Source organism: Harmonia axyridis, chromosome 2 (genome assembly GCF_914767665.1).
Source record: "Harmonia axyridis chromosome 2, icHarAxyr1.1, whole genome shotgun sequence".
Lineage (NCBI taxonomy): Eukaryota > Metazoa > Arthropoda > Insecta > Coleoptera > Coccinellidae > Harmonia > Harmonia axyridis.
This window is the reverse complement of record NC_059502.1, coordinates 55,496,578-55,521,789: the sequence shown is the minus strand read 5'-3', so window position 1 is coordinate 55,521,789 and position 25,212 is coordinate 55,496,578. Positions and strand designations below refer to the sequence as shown.

Sequence of the window (25,212 nt, the reverse complement as noted above, 5' to 3'; positions counted from 1 at the left end):
AGAATTCCATTTGGTTCTTCAGAAACACCTATTGATAAACCTTTCGTGAACAATCTTCTACATGAAAAAAAATATATGTCGAATATTCTCTGAAAAATTATTTTTTTATAATTCTTCTTCCAGAATAAACCGAAATTAACATCTAGTCGAAATGTGCTATCCCGGCCCTTGCAGCCCCAGATCCTGGATCCTTCCAACTCCTCCAGTGTGTGTTTATCTACTAACATAAAGCGGCCGTTTGTCAAATGTTACACACTAACATTTGTTTTTCGAGTATTTGCCCTGTCCCTTCAGCGTCGAGCTGTTGTATGCCGTCCTTTGTTTCTTTGTCATTATTGTGTTCGACTTGAGTGGCAAGGGACTTTGCATGTTGGACAAATATGAGTAGTTGATGTTAATCGCAGAATCCTTTTGGGCTGAATACATATGACGTGAATAACTCATAACTTTGACTCACATATTGTTTTCAAACGAAAGATTACAGGTGAGCTATATATATATGGTTATATACAATTGTTGAAAAGATGGTATAATACCACTTGATTAGTTAGAAAATTCAAATGCGAAACGGTTTCATTTTGATATCAAAAAAATAACGAATAACAATAACACGATAACACTTATTCCATTTTTGAGTATCTTGAATCGATTGTTGAATATTGGCATAGATATTATCCTTCACGTGGACCCAAAGAAAAGAGTCTAAAGGAGTTAAGTCACAAGATATCAATGGCCAAGAAACTTTTCTTGAAAAATTACGATTGTTCAGTTGCTTGTGCGGAAACTTATCTTGTTGAAAAAAAAATCGTTCATATCAATATCTCCCAATTTCGGCCTTGAAAAATCTTCAATCACACGCAAAGCAAGCCATTCACTGTTAACATTTGTACCAACCTCATTTTCAAATAAGTAAGTTCCAATCATACCACCAACCCAAAAAACACACTAAGCAGTGACAGTGGGGATGGAGAAGCTTTTCAACAATCATTCCTGGATTTTACGTGCCCCAAATGCGGAAATTCTTCCTATTAATGTAGTATCCGATGTGGAATTTGGCATCATCGCTATAGATAATTTTTCGATGGAAATCCGAATCATTTTGACTCATTTCCAGGACTCAATCAGCAAAAATACAACGTTGCTAGTGAACGACCACTATGAATTCTTAGGTTAACTGTACTTGAAAAGACTTGAGGGAGATTACCTCCGCGTGCTTTTTCGCATATCAGCCAAACTTTGGTACTAATTAATTTCCCCTCTGGCGCTCCTGCGATGACCAAACTTTTTAATGCTTCCGAAGTTATACATTCACTTCATCTTCTATCTTTTTTCAAAGCAAATAAGTAGAGGGCAACACTGTACGAGGACTTTCACGAAATTATAGTTTTACCTCTTTTGTTATGATTTTTGGTAGGTTTCTTTCACGAATATTTTGAAAATATATCAGTTCTTTGTAGAAACTAAATATTATCAATATTTTTGCGGAAAACGGAAAGATACAAAAGGTTTTTTTTTCACAAATTGAAAATATTCACTTTCCCTCATGAAGATTATTGGAAATTATGTGAAAACCCCATAAAAATCGTTGATTTGTAAGAAGAAATATGTATAATTTCGTTTTAAACTGAGGGTGTTTCCTCTCAAGGCCAAAGTCTTTTTGAAAAATACGGTGTAATATCGTGCAGAATGCTCATTTCCCAAGATCGTCCAGAAATCGATAAACCTGAATTTTCTTCAACACTACTGGCTCACTACAAGTCAAAAGTGCTTTAATTTCGCGAACGGTGACTGCAAAGTTTTTACCATTTTGAATTGAATTTTAACAATTTCAATGCGCTATTGAAACGTATTCCTTCCATTTTCAGAAATGTCGTAGGTTTAACTTGAAAAATGTCAAAAGATGACAGCTGCCCAGATAGCACGCTATTCAAAATGCAACCTCTTATCGGAAAACCTTTTACTATCTTCTCCTGAGCTCAAGCAACGGGCCACTAGATCTGCAATTCTAATTTACCTAAATTATAAATTATAAATATTCGACGTTATACTACTACAATGTACTATTTTTGTTGAAATTTATATTTAAGAAGTAAATTTAGGATGTCATTATATCCTAGTGGGGTATTTGAAAGAGCATAAATTCACTAAGCGCCAACAATTAATTTTAACAGTTTTCGGAATCCACCTGCTACATTCACGCATAGAAGTCGGCCAACTTGGCTTGTCAAGCAAAGTCGGCTATGAAATATGTTATTCTCTGCTATTTCTACATGTACCAAGATACTCGGCGACTTCTACAACGACTTCAGTACGGTACGATAGCGTACAGAACAGTTATTTGTTTTACCATGCAGCAGAGTACTAGATTCACTGCCGCGGCTGATAGTTCAGCCAAGGTAGTCAATCTACTTTTCTGCCTAATTTAACATATAATTATTTCTTCGATTGTTTATGATACATGTAGAATATCTTATTTGCAAATTATCACAATATCCACAATCTTTTTATTTTTCCTGTATTGATAAATTAAAATGGAATTTGATGGAAATCTCAATTGTTGGAATGGCTGGTTGGTTGTCAACTTATGAAATATATCTGACAGTTCTTTGGAAAAATATCGGATATTTTTATATTATGGACAGTTGATTGTCAGAAAATGTCGAATGTTTTATTCGCATTGAGAATAATCATTTTGCTGTCTATGCAGGAAAGTAGTTAATTTGCTGCCTTGGCAGGAAAAGTAAGACTTTGCTGATTGATGTGTCTGCAAAATCAATATTTGCTGTTGCAACGATTTTGCACGCTTCAATTTATGTTACGCTACTGGAATTTTTGAAGACGCGATAATCTGTCAATTAATCGTATGCCATCGGTCGGAGCGCGGATGCGCGGGTCTAGAGAGAATTTTCTAGAGGATTTTCAATAGTTGTCGAGACTTCAGGAAGGATTCGTACGTTGTCGGCGAGAATTGTGTCGGGATTCTCGGTATTGTAGTATTGTAGTATTGACATAAATATTTGTATTCAACAAGTAATAATCTCACCAGAATGAATTGATTTAATTTGAAACAGTAGTTTTTTTAGAGTCATCCATCTTGTCGAAACGTATTTCAGGTTTGGTAGGATTCTTTTTGTGTCAAACAATTTAAACAAAACTCCTTCTCAGGTTTATTTTATGATAAATGTAATGATTTCTTTATAATTTCTCGTTAAGAAATCCGAAAAAGAGTTGTAAATTCAGTTTAACATATTCTAATATCGTTGTTCATTTTCTCAAAGCACCTCCCGTGGGATTGGAACAACAGAAACCTCTCTTGGGATTGAAAAATATCAAGAAGTACTTCCTTGAGATACACTATTTGGAATAGTACGTACGTTAAACCACTTTAGTTCCTGAATCTGAAAGAATACCTGCGTAATACCTGGCATTATCACGTCAACTTCGTTGAATGGGGATTGGAGTACTATAGCTTCCTGATAAGATCTGGTGTTCAGAAGGCTGAAAATAATTTACAGAAGAGGTTCCATTCTTATAGCAGAGTAACTCATTTAAAACCGATTTAAGTTAAGTTTTTATTTCATTATTTGTTTAGAGTGAAAAGGATCGATCATTGTATATTTTAATTTTATTGAATTTGTAAAAACCTGGGCAGGGGTTTTGTTGCCAAATAAGCTAAATCACCCCTAGAAGTTAGTCTTTAGAGTCTCATGGGCAATTGTAACGTTACAATGTCAATCGGAGAAAAAATATGTATTGCTACAGCTGTTGCATTATACAGGGTGTGGCGTAATTAATTTTTCTAATCGTATTCTATGGAGCGACGAATCTTCTTGCAAAAAAGATGGCTTCTTCACTTGCATAATTTGCATAGTTGGCAGATCTCTAATCCACATCTAATGAGACAAGAAAGATCCCAGTACCAATTTAAAATTAATTTGTGGACTCGAATTTTTGATGGACAAGTGATCGGCCCATTTGAGTTGCACTAACAGCTGACCGATACCTTCATTTTCTAAGATATACACTGCCACTTTTACTAGAAAATTTGAATTTAGAAGACAGAAGACGGATGTGGCTGCAACATGATGGCTGCCCTGCACATTTCGCATGACAGGTACGTGATTTTTTCTTTTGTGGATGTCTTTTATTAGAAGATGTTTAGCGTTCGTTCGTGCAGAAGGCGGACATTTCGAGCACTTACTGTAATTTAAAATAAATAGTGAAAATATTACTGTGTATTATTTAACCATTATAAGTTATCATCAAAAATCCCTAAAACTCTCTTTCACTGAACTAAGTACCTCAGTTGTTATAATAAAACGTAGTCCGAGTACCCAATAAAATAATAACATGTATTATACCATTTCGGAACCGCAATAAAATAGACAATTTGTTTATGAAATGTTCACAAAGGTCTCAATACATTTTTTCTTCTCCATAACGACTGAAACTTAAAGAAAAAAGTAAGTGAATTTGCAAATATGAGGATTATCCTACTTTTTTTTCTAAATTATGCAAGATAGTAGGAATTTGGTAGTTTATCTCATAGTACAGCTATTTGAGAGTAAAATAAAAAACAATGCCCAAAGAAATAACAAGATTTGTGATCACAGCATTGAAATTAGTGAGTAAAGGTGCACTTTTTAGAAAAAAATGAAATTGTACGATATCTCGAAAACTATGATATTTTTACTGAACATAGCTTTACATTTTCTGGTCGGCCATGACCTCCCCTATTCGCCAGTAAAGGATTATCCATTAATTACGCCACACCCTGTACATATGTAAATCCATAATCCAGAAGGAAGTCATCGTGGACTTTCATTACGCAATCAGTTTTATCCGAATTCCTACAAACCCAACTTCCAGCCCAACTCAAGCATCAACTCTCATGCAAATATCTCAATTTAGTCTGCTCAAGCCAAGTTGACCGCCTGCATGTAGCAGTATTTGACGAGATCTCGCGTTTCAAATCCCATCCCGATCTAAAAAAAAAAAAACGACCGAAACCAACGGAATAAGGGAATCGAAGTACCATCGATCTTCCCATCCCTCCGTTTCAAGAAAACCCATTACCGTCCATCTGTATTCATCCGGACCCCACACATCGGATAGACATTCGGTTGGTGACCGTTCATTTCTGCCGTTTCCCGAATTCCAATGATTCAAGTTTGCCGCGTCCCAAAGGGCGCATATTTCATCATTACGCCGCGCATTGGTGTAAAGTGGTCATTTGAAGTGTAGAACACGGCCGGCCCGGTCGTTACTCCGCAGGGAGGCCGGCACTGCACCCCCGGGAACCCTCTCCTGGACCGGGCTGGCGACGGAGAGATGGCCTCTCTCTCTCCCGTCTCCCCGACAAATAACTAATACCGATAGGAACTCTGCGGGAGGTGTATTTATTGCGCGTGTTATGACAACAAAAGGAGCTAAATTGGATACGAAGGACCAGAGGACTGTTGCGATTTTGGGGTTCGATCTTGTCGATCGGGGCATCGATCAAATGTGACGTTAATTGAAATTGGAGAAGGATGAGGTCAAGTCGGAAAGTTTTGAATACCTCTACTCGTTGAACTAATATTCCACATTTGAATTATGTAAGTTAGTTGGTGACTTTTTAAATGAGAATTTTCTTCCTCAAATGGTCTCCATTAGGACGAAATGATAAAGGGATCGTTTAAGAGGACGAGCACTCAAAAATGAGAATAATAAATCAATTATCAATCATGAAGAATTGGAATAGATTTGTTACTTTGTATATGTATTGTTATGGATTTCCTCAATCAGAAATTCGTATCCATCAAATTTTAAGTAAAATCAAAATAATTCAATATTTCAGTTGGTTTCATAAATAATAATTGATTTTATGCATAATATTCAGAATTAGAAATAGTCGTTGAAATGTTTGTTATTAAAGTTAAGTTAAGTGAGAAAAAGAAAAGTTGAGTGACAATGTCATAGACAGTGCCATAGACACTACATAGGATAGAGGGGGAGCATCGAAGGGGGAAATGAAAAGATTTTTGATTGAAGAAGTCCATAACAAAATCCCCTAAAATTGGTTGACACTTTGAAAAAAAAATTAAGCAAATGGAAACAAATTTTTCATCTTCTTTCCATTTTTTTCTTCTTTCTGCTTTTGTACTTTCTTCTTTCTTTCTTCATCTTCCTTCTGTCTTTCTTCATACTCCTTCTATCTTTTCTAACATTATTCCTTCGAAATTTTTGCCACAAATACTTCTTGAAAACTTCTGGATGAATAACTCTACTATTCCTGCCATATTTTTTCATACTTTGCATTTATTGAAACATTTGGTATTTATATACATATTCGTATTTCTCTCCATTTCCACTAGTAGTTTATTACTTTTCTCCTGTTTATCTTCTATATATCATTTTTCTTGTTGTTTCCCTTTTCTAAAATTCTGTGTGAAATTTCTGTCATGTTGTTCAATTTTCATTATATTGTCCCTCGTATTTTCCTTACAACTCTTCATTTCATCCCCCAATTTCTGCATCGTTTTGTCAATAACTTCTACTCTTTCTTATTTTTATTTAATTTTCAGGTCAGTATTAATTATTCTTTCACGTTGTACCTTTATTTTATTAATATTGTCATCTTCAACTTCAACAAAATTTCATGTACATTTGTTTATTTATTCATTTGTTTTGAATGTTTTTTGTTGAATTCAAGTTTAAACTCGTCGATATGCTGCCTCATCAACTTGTTGAGCTTTGCCAGAAAAATATCAATTTCGATTGGTACTTCTTCTCTAGATGTCCCCATTTGATGAGCCATTTTATTATTATGGTTATACAGGGTGAGTCTTTGACTTGTACATATATTTTAACCCAAGATTCCTGAGGTCAAAAGAAACACTTTTTTCCTTTACCATTTTTTCCGATTCGGCCCGGTTAAAAAGATACAGGCTGTTGAAAATCGTTAAAAAAATGTGATTTTCGGCTATATCTCGTAAATGGTTGTATCGAAGGAAATGATCTTTGAAATATAGCTTTTTTTTGATGTGATACATCTTCTCCGAACACCAGATTCCATACACATTCTTCTGTTTCTTTGTTATGAACATAACATACCATAAAAATACCAGAAATTCGAAGAAACCAACTCTTAATAGTAATTTGAACGTTCATTGAAGAATATATGGCTAATTTGAAAAATAAAAGTATTCTTCATATTTTCTCGTACAAAGCGCCGTTTTCGAATAACTTGATCTTAAAAAAAAAAATTATCTGTGAAATTCAAAAAATTGGGTACTTTGGCTGAATGCAACTCTGTTCTATTGTGGAGAAAAAAACCACAGAAATGAATATTTACTATGAAGTCATGTCTCAGATTTAAGAATTGAAGTACTAGCCAACTTAGTTTGAAAATGAAGTTATTTGAATAAGCTCACCTCAACTCCTCGATTTGATTAAAAATCACTGAGCTTTGGCACAGCTCTGATAATAAGAAGATACTTCACTAAAATCAACATTCTTTTTGAAAAGTCCAGATTATTCATAAAACCCATGTTTAAAAAAGTTTTCACAAAATAGTCCCATTATAATGACAACAATCAATATCCCACTAAAGACTGCTGCTATCGAACAATACTGTATTCTTCTTCGGCTCATTCAAACTCACATCGAAACATACCACTAGGACTAGGTACATACTAGACAAATTTTCATGTGATTGAAATTGAATAATTTTATTCTTTTGCTATTCCATAAATTCATCCTAAGAGCTTATGATTGACATACTTCCAAGAGGGCCATAATTGTTTTAATGTGAAAACAAATTAGGTGAGTTGAAAGTAACCAAATATTCTATTGTGGATATTTACATTGAATACTTCTCATTTATTTTCAATGCCAAAATCAAGATGAATTAAGTCGTAAAGTTGGCTATAATGTAGGTACACATTAACAACAAATTTGATTACAAGTGGAGTCTAACATTTTCCATTGATTACAGAGCCAGAATATTTTACATATTTCCATATTTTCATACTGATGGTTTCAAAAATATTGATGCATTTCAATATTTTTATGAGATAGTTGGAACAAATCAAATGCTTCATTTCATAACAAATATCTTATAACAATAACAGTGTAAACTGTAAATGAAAATTTTAGGTTAGAACATAGATTATTCGAACCGAACTGCTGTGTTTATATTTGGCATCACTCGAAATTTGAAATTCAAACTTAAAACCACAGATTACTATAGTCTGTGTTAGATCTTTCATAGATGAATATTATTTATTTGAGATTTTAAGGTTAATTCTTGCACGAAAAATAAACAACGATATCATATAAATGAAATATAATGAATGAATGGATATGAGTATCAGAGCTAATATGAGTGGTAGCGAGCTCAATTCGTTATAATTATCGAAAATGAAATAGAAATCAAGAGAAGAATATTTAATCTTTAGCGTCAACGAAATTGGAATAACTCATTTATTTGATTATAAACACTACTTTGTTCAACAAATGGAATGTTAAACGTGAGTTTATGATGGTTTTTCTAATTTAGTAGCTTATTTCCAAGGTTCAAGAGGTATATCTTATGCTTGAGAAAACTTCAGTGTTCCGGTTTTCAGGGGTGAATTAGCTCATTTTGAAAATTTAAAATGGCTATATCTTTTTAACAGGGCCGAATCGGAAAAAATGGTAAATGAAAAAAGTGTTTCTTTTGACCTCAAGAACCTTCGGTTAAAATATATGTACAAGTCAAAGACTCACCCTGTATAATGAAAAAATTTTAATATAAAGTAGAATATCTGATGTGAATTATGTAAGGCTGAAATTTAATGTATTTCAGCCCCACATTGGGCGCCAATTGTTATGGATCTCTTCAATATGATAAGATTAGAATAGATAAGAATAGATCCAAACATAAATGAATTTCTACTTAAAAATAACTCTTTTCCCAGGTGGGTTCAGAGAAAAATATACTTATAAACTTATTAAAAATTCTAATTTTTCTAATTATCTGCTTGACGTCTCCCCTTTAATTATTTTTTCTCCGCTACCGTGGATTTTTAGTTTTCATTTCCTTCTTCGATGCTCACCTTCTATCTATGTATTGTCTATGGCACTGTCTATGACATTGTCACTCAACTTTTCTTTTCCCAAGTATATATCAAAATAAAAATTTGATCGATATTCTAAATGAGAAAGTGGGTTATTTACGTTTACTTTCGTAACCACAAGATGGATAACGTTTTACCAGTATAGTTATGAAGTAAATATTGAAGAGTGTTTGGGGCTCAAACATTTTTCAGAGCCTTAGCTAAGAATATTACATTGGTTGTTCGAAACCAATTATCAAGGAATTCCATCAATTCAACACAAAAACTCGACAACCTCTCAGACTCCACGAAACAGCCCCAAATTCATGGCATCTCCACAATCGATCATCCCACAACAAACAATCGCCAAATTGCGACAACTGTCCCTCTCTAATCCTACGCTCCAACCCTTCCAGACCGAGGCGATTCCTCATCCACGCTTCATTACGGCCATATTTCGTCATATTTTCGAGTTTACACGCCCGATATCGATAATAAAACCCGAAATTCCCCAGGCCCGCATGAAAAATCGTTGGGGGGTGGTGTTGTTCCAGAACGTTTGGCGGAATGAGCAGCTGATACGGCGTGAAGTTAGTTACGGAAAGTCATGCTACAACGTTTTAACGGTCCCGGGGGAACGCCGTGAAAATAAGCGTTAGCACGAATGTAAATATTTATGTCGATTATTTCCGACCGAATGTGGAACGTACCCCCATCGGAGGAATGTTTTGTGCGCGCCGTCGGTTTTATCGCACGACGGAATTGGGAGCGTTGCGACGCCGTTTCGCCTGTAGCTGCCGTGAGTTGGCCGGCCGTTGGGAATGTTTCATTATGTTCTGTAATTTGTCACGGAAATCGATAGAGGAATGGAAGGAACAATTTTTCGTATTAAGCAATTCGTTGTGCGGTTAATAGTTCGTGATGAATAATAAAAATAAACTCTGGTCAACACTCGAAACTTCATCGATAGTTTCCCGGACTCTTGGGTAGTAGACACAAAAAAATAAGAGACGAGTCAAAAGTGTTTTAGTTTCGTGAAATGTGACTACAAAGTTTTGACCATTTTCGAATTGAATTTTAACAATTTCAATGTGCTATTGAAGCGTGTATTTTTTTATTAATGACGTAGGTTCTACAAGTAAAATGTCGAAAGATAACAGCTACCAGAAAGCAGGATATTTAAAATGCAACCTCTTATCGGAAAACCCTTTACTATCTTCTCCTGAGCTCAAGCGACGGATCACTTGGTCACTGGCATTCTAATATATACAGGGTGTTTCCTAAACATGCGGCAAAAATTCAGGGGGTTGTTCCTTGGACTATTTTAAGCATGTTTTGTCCTTGGATGATTTTTGAAAAACCTCTTTGTTTCAAAGATACAGGGCGAACAACATTTTTCATATTTTTAAAATTAATAATAGTTTAAATAAAAATGCGTACCGCACTGTGTTTACTAAGTAGGTACAATTTATTTTTAAATTTGTTTAACAACATTCCAATTACTAAAAACGGCCAGTTTTTTGACTAAAAATTGATAAGTGCAGATGGTAAAGGAATACAAATTAAACACGGTTTTCATTTGAATTCGTTTTGAGATGTATTAGCAATTTTTAGTCAAAAAACTGGCCGTTTTTAGTAATTGGAATGTTGTTAAACAAATTTAAAAATAAATTGTACCTACTTAGTAAACACAGTGCGTCATGCATTTTTATTTAAACTATTATTATAATTTCAAAAATATGAAAAATGTTGTTCGCCCTGTATCTTCGAAACAAAGAGGTTTTTCAAAAATCATCAAAGGACAAAATATTCTTAGAATAGTCCAAGGAACAACCCCCTGAATTTTTGCCGCATGTTTAGGAAACACCCTGTATACTTGCACCTAGCATAAATATTCGACGGTATACCACGTTAATGTACTATTTGTGTTGCAATTTATATTTAAGTAGTAAATTAAGGATGTCATTAATTCCTAGTGAGATTTTGAACGAGAATAACTTGCAGGATGGTTGTATTTCATTCTGGTTCAGTGAATGTAAATACTTTCATATTTAATTAATTTGCAAATCTTAAGAATTCATACCCATATCACGACTGGGTAATGCTATAGTCTCATTTCTATATATTTTATTCGATCTGCTGAACAGAAGTTGAATGTCTAAACTTCCTGGTCTTTTAGTTCTTGATATATTTATCCCGAAGTTCAATCTTGGTGGAAACAAATACTGAATTAAGTTGCAAAGTGGCATGACATGCAAAAATAGAATTACACTACCTATTTTCAAGAAAATATAATTCACTTTGTCAGAAAAATGTTGTTAAGGAAAAGAAACTAATTATTAAAAAAAATTGAAAGTACCGACCACTGCACATTCCAAAAAAAATATCTTTCTAACTTTCAAATGCCTTATTGAACAATTTCAGCCGAGAATGGAGAGATCTCTACATGATCCGGCCAGTTCGACCCAAGAGAAGGCTTTTTGCGTTTTTTCGATATTCTTCTTGAATTTTCTATAGTTATGAATGATCATCAGTGTGAATTTACTTCTTTTTAGAATAATATATTCAAAGTGATATGTTTGAAGTACAAATGGGGTGCAGTGACAAACTCTACACAGAACCCAACTAATACTCCTATGTCTAATCTTCTGAGGGTTTCCTCAGAGTCCTATGAAATCGGAATAGAAAACATTGAATATATATTTACAATATTTCTACATTTGGTGGAATATATTTTCTAATGTTTTTTTCATTCTATAATAAAGTTATACTTTGATTTAATTTTTGTTATAACACTGGTTGATTGCATATCCGCTCAAAACTGAAGTCTACTCTTAACTCCCTAATATTCCGAATAATGATTTATCATGTTCAGGAGAGTTCGTGGTATAAATTCAGATTAATTGATATGTTACCTGATGCGGTCTGCTAACAGGGGGTGGTGCGCCCATGGTGTGGTGGTACATCATATCGTGCTTAAGTTGTGGCAGTCCACCTGGTCCCCCAGATCCCTGATGTTTGATGTCGACCGCTGCCAATGCTTCCGCCCTGCTGATGAGACCATCATTCAGTCCGGAGAAGAGGTCACCCTGAAAATTAAACATATTTCTTGAATCTGCACAAATTGAGGAAGTGTTTAGAAAAATCTTAAATATGCAATTTGAAAAAAAACTTTTATTTTATATTTATTTACATTTGGAACTCTGATCAATTATTGCAGATTTTCAATTTCGGGGATGCTGTATATTTTGCTGTAATTACAAATTTTTTCGTACCTAGCCAATTAAGTTTTCTGAAGAAGCCTACTAAACTTTTTATCGAAAGATACTCTGAGCGCACTTCATTACATGAAATTTATTCCTAGATAAAGTAAAAACCCCTCTATCCGGACTAATTGTTGTCGTTAGGTATAGAATGTTTGCGAAAATTATGATTTATATATTCATTGAGGAAAACCAAAATAACACTCAGCAACACATGTATTCATTAAAAAATAAATAAATTGACTAGATCATTCCTGACTTAACGTAGGTGCTTGTCCTATTTTCTTTTTATTAACTTTAATAGAAATCGTTTGTTTTTCGAATATTCATATATTGTGAATCGTGCATTTCAATCTTTCCCAAAAGATATATCAGTTTCATCGGGATAGAAAAGAATAAAAATTTCCATTTTACCAGGTAGTTTTGCAAAATGGCGTATGCGCCGGGGCTTAAATTCAGTGAATGCTAAAAACATTTTTCATTATGTTTCATGAATTGATGCTATATAACTAAATGTTATTGAAAGATATGGAAACCTTCTGAAATTATATGTCAAATTTATCAGTTTTGTGAAAACTTATTGGATCAAATAGAAAGAAACCAAAGAATTGTCGATTATTGGTTTATTATTTCAAATGATATTTTTATTTCTTACCATTGTAAGAAATACAATATTTTTGTACAATTCGAAAGTTCTAACATTTAGAACTTTCGAATTGTACAAAAAATTGTAACCTCTCTTGAAAATATCACTGTGTTTGGATTGGAATGTTCGTAATTCAAATATCTAATAACACACCATGGATTATTTTCTTTTGTTCGGAAAGGACTCCAAATCCGGAGACTAATCAATGAAAAACAAATTGTGAGATAAAAAAGATGCAACTTAAACGGAATCAAACCGTGGCCACGATATTTGTACGACGAAACAAATTAAATTAAAAGATTCATTCATATCATAAGAAACATACATTATATTTTTTCTAAGTCAATCTCTTTTTTTTTTTGAGTTTTTACTTTGCATTGAGAACATCCACAGTTATGTTATAATTATTTCATTATTATGATAAGTTAAGAATCTTGAGGTATTTAGATAATGAACAAAAAACAAAACACGAAAATTACAGAACAATTTTCAAGATATATTTCTTGATTCGATTTTTAGATTGTATGCATTCCAAAACGCAAACTGTGTAAATTTCAAGTGGGTGGAATATTTTTTCGAACAACGATTCCAAAGGTAAATAATTTCTTCATTATTTATTCAACAAAGTATTAAAAACAAGAAGCAATACTTCATAATAAATACAATAAAAATTTCAATAACGGTAATTTGAAAACAAAATAATGTAAATAACAACACAATAAAAGAAAACTCAATATAATGAAACAAATATAATTTTTGGTCGATATTATCATATTTTTTCTTCATTATTCGAGATATTTTGTTTTTGGAGAGAAAATAATGAGTCATAGTATGAGTTTCATAATTTCCCTTAATTCTGCATACTAGATTTCTGTTTCAGAATGGATTATATTCTATTATTTTAATAGCAATCAAAAATTCTTTGGGAAAAAGTCGTTATCAATTCTTAAATTATCAACAAACATCGATTTCAACAAATCTGTCGACTGACACAATATAACGGTTTGTTTCGGTCCGATTGACGACGGGACCCGAAAATGGGAAGAAACGGCGAAAGAAGAAGAGCAGGGAGAAACACAGTGCAATCGCGATGTAAATATTGAATCACCCCGGCGCCGAACTCCGAACTCAAGCATGCCTGCTTCGAAATTTATGCGATGGAATTATGATAAAATGATACGTTAAATTATTTATGATTTTTTCACTAACTTTCTCAAACGTTTAACAGACTTTAATATTTATGCGAATGAGGAAGTGCTCGGCTTTTCCGAGCTGCGGTGAGGATGTTTCGGTTTTGTGGATCTACGAGTTGAAAGAATATTGACAGGATGGTTTAATGGATGTACTGACTTCTATACTCATCTATCATCAATTCAAAAATCTAATTATTGAAAAATATTTTTTCTTTAATTATGTAGCAAATCAGTTCATTCTGCCGTGCCTTTGTAGAACAAAATAGTGCGGGGATATCTCAGTTTTACACATGGTTACACTTCATTTGAATATGTTGTTACTCGAAACTTTCCTTTCTTCTACACTTGTATTATAAATAGCTATTTCTGTGGATGTGGGTGAGAAAAATTTATTTCTCTAATTCTGTGGAAAATCCGTTCATTTCACTTCATCTTGTAGAACAAAATGCGAGAATATCTCTGATTCACACAGATTTCCTGGTAATATTTTATTATTATATGTTAGTACTCGGAAATTTCCTGTCACGGTTCTATCTATTATCTGTCAAATTTATGATGCAGAAATCATTTCTGTCAGTGCCAACCAACATTTATCAATGCTCAAATCATAAAACGATATTTATGGAAATTTTCCATTAATTTCGATAATAATTCAGTGAATCGAAGAAAATAATGTATAATACTCGTACAGAAAGCTCATTCTATCACTCGTGAAACGATATCTACTGTATTATATTAACAGGAAATTCATTCTGTTTGGATTTCGTTTTGAGAGTGTAACGACTGAAGAAATACTCAAATTAACTAATAGGTGTGTATTCAAAATTGATGCAATTATTTTCACAATTTATTGGATACACAAAAAGAACTGAATTCAAAATATGTATCTTTATCAAATATATTTTCAAAACCTGTTGAATTCTGCAAATCAAAACATTAGTGAATGGGCCATTATCAACTTAATTTCAATTTTCCACAGCCTCCCGGGATGTCAATATTTCCAGAATATATATAGTGACTGATGTTTGATCGATGGGATCACAAAATCCGGCACACAGAGATGTATGAAATCGGCCCTCAAAAGCGATCCCTGTCTTAATATCCCATTTCTTTCAGATGTCCGTTCTTTCGAAAAACCAGTATAGTTTTAATAGGAAGAAAATGAATATAGCAACCGAAAATATCCCTTTTATGCCGCCTCGATTGAAAGAAAGATTCCAAATGTGATAAAATAGTATTATACTCAAAAAGGGAGATCAAACGTACATATTAAACTACCAAGACAAAGTAAAATTGTTAAAATTATCAACAAAAAGGGTGAGAGTTTTTCCACACACAATTCGTAAAACTATAGCATTTTTGGGTCGTTGTAAAGCATTTTCTCAACCGGCAATAGTCAAATTGGAGGAAAAATTTGAGCTATCGAAACAAGTAAGGGATGAGAAGAATTGAAACTATGTGCGTCGCGCTCATCAAGAACAACTGAGAATGTTTTCTCCGTAGTGTAGACAAATACCCAGGTTTGTCGATTCCACATTGATCCTAGGAATTAAACCTTCCGCGAACACCATTACACTTCATTTTGTGTAAAGACTTAGGTGTTAAGGCGTTTAAAATACATTCAACAACGAAACAATCGCAATTTTGCGAGAAAATCTGACCGTATTATTTCTCTAAGAGGCGAATACAATCGGCCACCTCTAGGTTTTTTATTTAGGACAACGTGAAAGATAAGATCTTTGCCAATGCTCCACAATCGATTCAGACCTTAAAAATGGAATTTGTGAAGTTATCGAGGACATACAGTTGCAGTCGCAAATGTATGAATTGGTCATAGAAAATCTCATATAGAAGATCAGCCATTTGGCTGATATCGTTTTCCGTCGTTAATGGCATACCTTACTAGACATTCACCAAGCCAAGTATCTTGATATTTCAACCAACTACTTGAATTGAAATTCATACTAGCGACAAATTACATACTTGAACTTGACTTGACTGATTTGTAATGAACACGAGTTAAAATGTCCACTAGTGGGCGCGTGGCGTTAAATTTAAGTCTGTAGCGCTTTTTTCAAATATCTGCGTTTCGTATCAATCAACGAACATATCACCATCATCATTTCATAATAGCCTCCATAAACCAAACATAAATAGACTCACACTCCCCCCAAAACTCCACAGGTACAGAAGGAAACTGATGAAGAGTTATAATGAAAAAGACAAGTGATAATCGACCGTAATCCCATCGCCGTTTCCCATTTGTTTCGGTGGCAGGGCGAGTGCGCCGTTGATTTATCTTGGGTCTCAACCCATTTAACAACTGGGTTATGTTTTCCCATTCATCTTCACACTGCGTCTGCAAGTGCTGCTGCTCAACGGCAGCAGCCCCACTTCCTCCAATTATCTCATCTGGGACTGCGATCCTAATTTTCCCTTGCTGTTTATTAGCTTTGTGATTAATCCACGGAATCGGACTGTATATCAACAAGTGAACTGGTCGGTGATGAAAACTTTGGATGTCTTTACGCGGTACATACAAGTTTAGTTTGGATGCTTATTTAATGGATTGGCCTCGTGGAGAAAACATGACTTTGGGGAAAAGAATGTCATTAACGACGCTTTGGTTGAAACAGAAAAAAGCATATTTCCTCCGTTAAATATAAAATTGCGCCAAATGAAGCAATTTGTAAAGGCTCTTGATAATAATGGGTCATTTTTGGCATATGTAGGGGTAAAAATGCATCAGTTGAGCACAGAAAGCAGGGATATTTGACGGCCCACAAATATGACGATTAATTAAGGTTCCTGCCTTTATAAATTCAATGAATCAAGTTGAACGAGGCTTGGCATCATTTTTTGCAGTTGTAGAAAATTTTCTAGGCAAAAATAAAGCTCAAAACTATGTTAAAATGGTTAAGAAGATTTTTAATACTTTCAATTCCTTAGGGTGCAATATGAGTATTAAAATACACTATTTACACAGCCACTAGGACCGTTTTCCAGAAAATTCAGGAGACATGAGTGAGGAACAAGGTGAAAGATTTCACCAAGATATCAAAGTTATATAAGACCGCTACGCTACCAAGGAAGATGAGACTTGCACATGATGGCAGTTTACTGCTGCAGTTTAAATAGGAACTGTTTGAAAAAACATTCAAGAATGTCGCAGAAAATACGTTTTTGAAGTGTTGAGTGACTATTTGATTTCTTCAATGTTTTTTTTGTCTGTAAGTAGAACATTATATTGTATTCTGTAAAACTAGAATAAAAATTTCGTATCTACTTTTATTTACTACACTTACGGATTTGAGTTAAAACAATGTAACTTATATTTCTTAAGAAATTGAGCTCCTGGGTAAAAATGAAAACGTTATTTGAATTCAGGACATCAACTTATTAGAGAATCCGCTCAAAAGACCTCGACACCAAAACAGCTGTTTCCCTGTGAATAAAAAACAAAGTGACTGAAATCTGGAACTTTACCTGAAGGATCAACTATTAGATTTTTGTTGAAAACATTACAAAAACTCCATTCCAAACGCCATATTTCCTTGTCACTTTCATTAGATTGGAGGAAAATATTAATTCATAAAGTTTTGCGTGACTTTAATCTGGCATTTCTAGTATCTGGGAGGTAAGATACAATTGGAAATGAATTCGTGTAGAAATGAAATTTATCCCAAAATTTCTTGACTGCAACATATCTACGAATATGAGGAGAAAGTATATTAGGTGCAGTGAAAAGGAATCCATTATTTTCCAATAGATGGTATTATTTAGCTGTATCTCACGTGATATAAGTCCGATCGGGTTGCACTAAATAGCGTTAGAAAGATGAGATTTCGTACTACAAAATCTTTTATGACAGTTTTGTGATTAGTTGACTCAACTTTCGTCGATACCGTTCCAGTAATTTCGATGTCAATAATGCACCACGCACTGAAAGTGCAATTGTCGAAAATGACGATAAAATCATGGACATTGTCGAGTCCGACCGTCTTGTAAGCAATGCTCCAATTGCCCAAGAGCTAAAGATTGCACAAAATACCGTTTGGAACCAATTGCATGAGGCTGGTCTCAAGAAGATCCTCAATGTATGGGTTCCACACGACTTAACGCAAAATAAAACTCATGGACTGAATTTCCATCGGCGAATCGCTGCTGAATCACAATAAAATCGACCCATTTTTGAAACGGTTGGTGAATGGTGATGAAAAGTGCATCACTTCCGACAATGTCATGGTCGAAACGCAATGAGGCGGCGGAAACGGTGGATGCTAGGATTCACGGCCAGGAAGATTTTGCTGTGTGTTCAATGGGATTGGCCGGAAAATATCTACTAAGAGCTGCTCCCCTACAGAATAACTGTTAACTCGGAACTGTGCTGTCAAAAATTGAACCGTCTGAAGGAAGTAATCGCTCAGAAGCGACCAGATTTGGTCTGTTGACCAAATTCCTCTCCTATTGGAGAGGAATTGTGTTTCCTAGACCAATAATTCGACCTCTTTAAAATTAACTTAGCTGGCTATAAATTCGGCGTACTTGTGTTCTAGGCATTTTCTCAACATCGACTTTGGATCTCCTCGAACAGCTGGTTTGTTGTAAAATTAAAAAAAACTTGCAAAAACGACAACATTATTTGAGTAAAACAAATTGTTAACTTTAAAAAACCTTTACGATTTTCTTTTCCAAATTGAATCATTTACTCCTTGCCATACTATCTATGTTTTACCAACAACAAAAATTCAATTCAAATAGCTCCTTCTGGGTGTTGCAGTTTCTTTGCCAGTTAGTATGTATATAACCATGAAATATGAATATGTTCCCGCACGTGTTTTTTCGACAAGGTATTGCAGAATGAACGAATTTGACACAGAATTAGAGAAGTTCTGTATCCACTAACTGCATCAGACACAATAAAGATGCAGTAACCTAAGTGGTCTAATTTCAAGAATGATCAAATACAAAATAGTTGATTCCGAACAATTTTCGGGTTCGAAAAGTCGCAGAACTTGGCAGGAATTTGCGTTATCCAGAAGTTGGCAGGCAAGTTGGGACAAGGGCAAGACAGAGGGACTCGACATCAGCGAAAGTAGAAAAACACGGCGAGCACCCCCTACAGCTGCGTAAGTTTGTTCTTACGGAACATCAATTATTCAAACTGGGGCTCCACTTGTTAGACCGGGGGGGAAGAATCGGCTTCAACCCCGCCGCCTCCGCTTCCGTCCCGAGCTTCATTCGAAGTTTCCGGTGCTCGACTTATAATTCCGGTTAGAAGGAGGATAATGATAAGTTGGAATTTTATCGCGTAAAAAAATTTACTTATCGGAATCCGTGGAGGAAATGGAACTCGTGCCAGGTTTGTTATTATTTCATGAATTATGCATAACGGTGAAAGTTACGTAAGTCGGGACGACTGGGAGGCGTGCCTCCGATGGGAGGATCCGTCCGAAGACGGAATGAAATAATTTCAGCCAACTTCGACGGAGTTGGGGTATTATTGTCGTGTCGTGAGAAATCTTCTTGTTGTCGTATTTATTATGCATTATGGCGACGTTTTGTGACTTGGTCATTCTGAAAGATATATATGGGGTTGAAAAGGGTAGGTGTCAAGTTGTCCCCTATCAATACGTAATTTTCACGAGAATCGAAACTAGTCAGGAGCAAAATTCTATTCTTGGTATTTCCAGTGTCGGTTTAAGGTCCTTTTGGAACCTGGGCGCAGAAGATAGACGGACCTCCTTGACGGTCTTGTCACTCGTGGATTTTTTGGATGCGCTAAAAAATAAATTAAAAGTAAAAATTAAATATGTCTCGGTTCGTCTAACTTATAAGAACATTCTGGTTGTATTCATTATCATTTTTATTGTGGTTTTTGGTAATTTTCTATTGACCTCCTCCTGAACTTTCTTGTTTTTCCTCTTTTCTTTTCCTGATAGAGGTCTGAAGCTCAGAAATGTAATATAGCGCTATAGTCCAACAGTCAGGGATCGTATTCTCGACAAGTGATCTTTCAAAACGTATACGTTCATTCAGTGTTCAGAGCACTGAAAGCATTGAGCCCACATCGATTCTTAGAGACTTGCCACAATTGGAGCACAAACTATTTTCATTGGTCCAAACCCTTTCTGTAGTAATGTACCTACAAGAAATAGTTTCAGGAGAAGGAGAAAACCAAGAGAGAAGCACTCTGGCGGAATCTTCCTGGGTTGGATCATTCCAAAAAGTTTCTTTTAAACTTTGATACTGCGGGATATAAGAAATATATTAATATCAACAAGAAGATGTTACACCTCCTCACTGAATTCTTTACAGAGCATTGACGCTTGAATCAGCTGCACCTCAGGAGAATGACGAATGCAGATTCTATAAGGAGGAGGAATAAACTAGGAAGCACCTGGTAACAGAATGCCACACCATAGGTAAAAACACAAAAAATTCGAACAAGAAACATGTAGAAGTGAGGAAATAACCTCCTTGAAGCAATCCCAGATACTGGAGTTCGTTAGAACTCTGGAGTGCGAGCTGTAGAGTACGACATCTAATGGCCAGTACAGTTCTGGTGGGGGACACAACAGTCCATAAGGTCGCGGTGCAATGAAACCCTCATACAAATCTAAAATTTCAAAGCATTTGTTCATAGGACTTTTCTCTTAAAATTACCCTTTGAATCTTTCATTTTCTTTTGTACCTCCAATTTAGGAACACACTCACCCTATATACATAGATATGAAATTCTGGCATTTCGACGTTCCGAAGAATGCAAATACATGATGGTCCATATTTTAGAATAACTTTGGCGTCGAATAGAACAACTCTTTTCATGAAAAAAAGTTCATATAAACATAAATCCTCACAAGCTTCGTTTCAGAGATACAGTGTGTTAAAGTTTGGCAAAAAAACAGTTTTTTACTTATAACTCTAGTATTATTACATCCATTGTTTTGATTTATAAGTATTGAAATCTAGACAATGTAATGCTTCGAATTAGGTAAGTGTCTCCGACCAGTATTATCAAGTGGCGTAGATATAGAGGTGCGATGATCCTTTTCCTATTAAAAAATTAACATCTACAATAAAAAAATTTAAAATTTTTTAAGTGTTTAGGTGTCTGACAATTGTTTTTTTTTAAATGTTCAATTGAATGCTATCTGAAAGCGTTATAATACACTGCGTCAATTTTTGTACTTTTATTTATCACTAATGGAAAAATTTGAAATAATTAATTTTTGTAGATTTGCGAGAAAAGTATTTACTTTTTACTCTCAAAAATGATACATTTTATGAAAAAATCAACAGATTTTTTTTTTAGTAAAGCTGTGTTGATTTCAGAAATGAAATAATTAATAATTTTCTGGAAAAAAGACAGTGGTGTAGATTTTCAATAGGATAAGGATCATCGCACCCATATATCTAAACCACTGGATAATTCTGGCAGAAGACACTCACCTACGAAACATTTCATTATCTAGACTTCAATACCTAAAAATCAGAGCAATAAATGTAGGTAATAATACTAGAGTTATAGGTGAAGAACTGTTTTTTTTTTCAAACTTTAACATGCTATATCTCTTAACCGAAGCTTGTTAAGATATATTTTTATATTAACTTTTTTCCATGAAAAAATTATTCGACGCCAAAGTTATTGAACTTAAATCTGGACCACTCTGTATAATTATTGCTGTCCATTGGAGTCAAGTGATAATTACAATCATTTGTGCCACCTAAATGAATGCTGAAAAACTGATATCTCAACATCTGCTGGGTTCGCTAGTAATTAATACAAATAAATTTATCTTGTTCTACTTACGTTATGCCTAGGCGACCAACTATTGCACATAATGGAAGCATCCTCCAATATCCGACTCTGCAAAATGAAAAAGAAGCATGTAGTGGCAATTCCCAAGAAATTTATAGCAAATACTTGTTACACGTAATAAAGATATATCGTCAGTCAGGGCGAGGGAGCATTAAAATTAAGGCCCTTTTGTTCGGGATCTTCAGACACGTTTCACACAAAAGTGGCCAGGTCTGGATTCAGTCACGGAATTATATACTGTACTCGATTAAAAAAAAACACCAGGCTAGTCTATTCTTCTCCATATCAAAAGTTTTTGCGTAGGCTCTAATTGTGGAATAATTAATAACAATTATAAGATAGATGGTTTTGCACGAATATTTATTGCTGAGAAAATATTTTCACGTTTTCCACGACTTCGATAGACAGATCGAATGCAATTAGCCCAATTCATCATTTTCACATGATTGGAATTTGACATTTCTAAATTTAGCATTCAAGCATGAATTGTTCTTGGATTATAAACATCATCATAAGTGTTCTCATTGAATGAGAGTTAACCGCAATATAATTGGAAAATTTACCCTTATGGATAACTGTTCTCTAACTTTCTTTGGTATTGAAATAAATTGATTTTATTCAGGGTGGACCACGTCGATGGTACCCTGAACGAAGGTCTACCATATACCTGAAGGTAAGATTTTATTGAAATTTTGGTTTCTTGTATAGGCACCACTGCTTCATTACCAAATTTATTCAGCGGTGTTGCCATATATATCAAAAAGTACTAACAACGATATTTCAAATGAAACACCCTGTAGGTATAGGTATTATACCTTTTTATGGTTTGTCGTAGCATTTTCCCTGTCTCTATCTCTAACAGTTTTCGAGTAATTGATTGATTTACTTCGTTTCTGTGCAAAACAGCTTCAATTAAACATTCATCACTTCGGTACTCGGAATCCTAGATAGCTGAAATTTCGGGTATATATTACCAATATCTCGTTTATCATTTACATGAAACAAAATACATCTCTAATCAAACTGGGTTCTTCAAGAAAACAGTGAAATGATAAAAAAATGCGTTTTTGAAATTGAGCATATTAGCTATAAGCTGTATTGAAGGAAAATTTAATTTCCTTTCATATAATATTTCCTTATTCTATGACTAAATTGTGAAGTTTTTTTTTTAACGAATATTTCACGGAGAAACGATTCAACTGGAATGCAATAAATGATTTGAACAAGTTATAATGAAAATGTTTCTTCTGACCATACGATCAAAATTGTAGTAATAACATTCAGAATGCTCAATGAGATGAGTATGCCGAATTAGAACCAAAGAAATTCATGCACATTGGTCTTGAAGAATGAAAATTGCCATCAAATCCTCATTTTTGAAATTAATGCTATCTACTTATTTGAATCGACCATCAATTGAATATTCGTAAGTAATATCATTAGGGCATCTAATTTTTCCGAAAAGAATCGAAAAAACACGTTGCTAAGTAATATTTTGACAAGAAGCATGAGTGCTGGTGGCAACAAAAATCCGAGTCGAAGACGAGGATTTTTGCACCTGCACGAATGCTTTTTGTCAAAAAATATTACGTTGCAATGTGTTTCTTCGATTTTTTTCACAGGAAAAATTAGATGCCCGAATGGTATTTGACAAGACTATTTCCTGAGTAACATATTATTCTGCATGCATTACCTATGTAGAGGTATTAATTTGAAAACTGAAAAACAGATACTCAATTTTATTTCATCCAAAATACTACAAATTTAATTATTTATGGTACAATTAAAATATAAATTGCAATTTTGGTACACGGTAGGGGTATTGTTTGAAACTTTTGTTGATTCATTGAAGATGTGGGGTGTAGGTACATCATTAATGTAATCTGTTGAGTGAGAAGCGGGAGGAGTGACTGCAGGATCTTCTGTTTTCTGCTTTTTAGCTGGAGGTTCTGAGGCGTCACTTCTAAGGGTGTTTATGATGTTGGAGTAGTGCTCATTATCCATTTGCAGATAAGGTTTAATTGAGTTGGCTGAACTGTGGCCAGTAATTTTAATTAATTGTTGTTCACCTACCTCTGCTTTAGCTAAGTTACTGACTGCTGTCGACCGCATAGAGCGGTTTGTTATTTTTATTCCTTTTGTATTCAATCCTGCCTTCTCTGCCGCTTCTTTAGTCCATTTCGAAAGTTCATTTTTTCCCACTTGAGTGTTTTTGTACCATCCACTTGAAAGTTCTTTGTTCCATGATGGGTTAATCGTTAAGAATAATCTATCAGTTGTTATTCTAGATGAACGTTTAACCATCAGAATTTTAAATAGGCGGACTGGACAAAAGGTTGGGTTCTTCGTGTTAGGGACCAGCCATTTACTTTCGGCCATTTTTTTTTCTCCACCCTGTGCCGTTTTATTGAAGAGAGGATTATATTCTACTCTTCCTAAAAATTTGGATTTTTGAAAATCAGTTATTATCAGTTATTATCCCAGAATTATCCACTTCCTCTTTAAAATAATGAACTTTGCAGTTTACTGCTTCTCCACCTCTCCAGGCAAGTTCCACTGAAGCGATATGGTAAAATTTCCGTTGGAGTCCTGCTGGAGTGTTTTCATCCCATAATGAAACCATTGCATAATACTCATCCAATTTCAATGGAGCAGAGCTGCACTTCCTTTTATTTGCACACGTCTGCAAATTCCTTCTTTTCGCATTACGAGCTTCCCTACTAGACTTAAAGATAATGTCTTTAAATGGGTCAAAAATTATTTTCCACTTCACAAAATACATTTCTTGCATTTTTTTTGCAACGGTGTTCCGCATTGTCTTCACAACTAGTTCTTTGTAATTTTCACCGTTTTTCTTCTTCATATTCCACGCCTAATCTTTCAGAATTAGGTTTAGTTGTTCTAAAGTTGTGTTTTCCATAAGTTCATAGTTCTTTGCTTTGCAGAATGTCATGAACTGTTTCCATATTGAAGTATGAGTATTATACGGTATACTTTTCTCAATCGCCAGATCAATATTAGACAAAGAATCGCTTCCAAAGCGACTCATTTTCACGATATGAACTGACTAACTAGCACTTGACAATAAAATCAGAAAAAATTGTTGAGCGTCGTTTTCTGGTGTCCTTGGAGATTATAATTACGTTTGTTTTCAAAGGTATTGTAATTTTTGGTGACAACAACTGTCAAGTTTTGCCGCGGGTAAACT

The 25,212-nt window shown here is 34.5% G+C and overlaps 1 protein-coding gene across 2 annotated transcripts in view; it reads right to left on the bottom strand.

Moving 5' to 3' along the window:
• The window catches only part of LOC123672909 (inhibitory POU protein), a 60,213-nt gene that overhangs the window by 5,791 nt on the left and 29,210 nt on the right, over positions 1–25,212 (bottom strand). For both annotated transcript variants that reach the window (XM_045607244.1, XM_045607245.1), the window contains exons 2-3: positions 21,996–22,052; positions 11,996–12,169 (exon numbers count right to left, since the gene is read on the bottom strand). In XM_045607244.1, coding sequence (XP_045463200.1) covers positions 11,996–12,169; positions 21,996–22,025 — 204 coding nt within the window. In that variant the 5' untranslated portion in view covers positions 22,026–22,052. The remainder of the gene's footprint in view (positions 1–11,995; positions 12,170–21,995; positions 22,053–25,212) is intronic.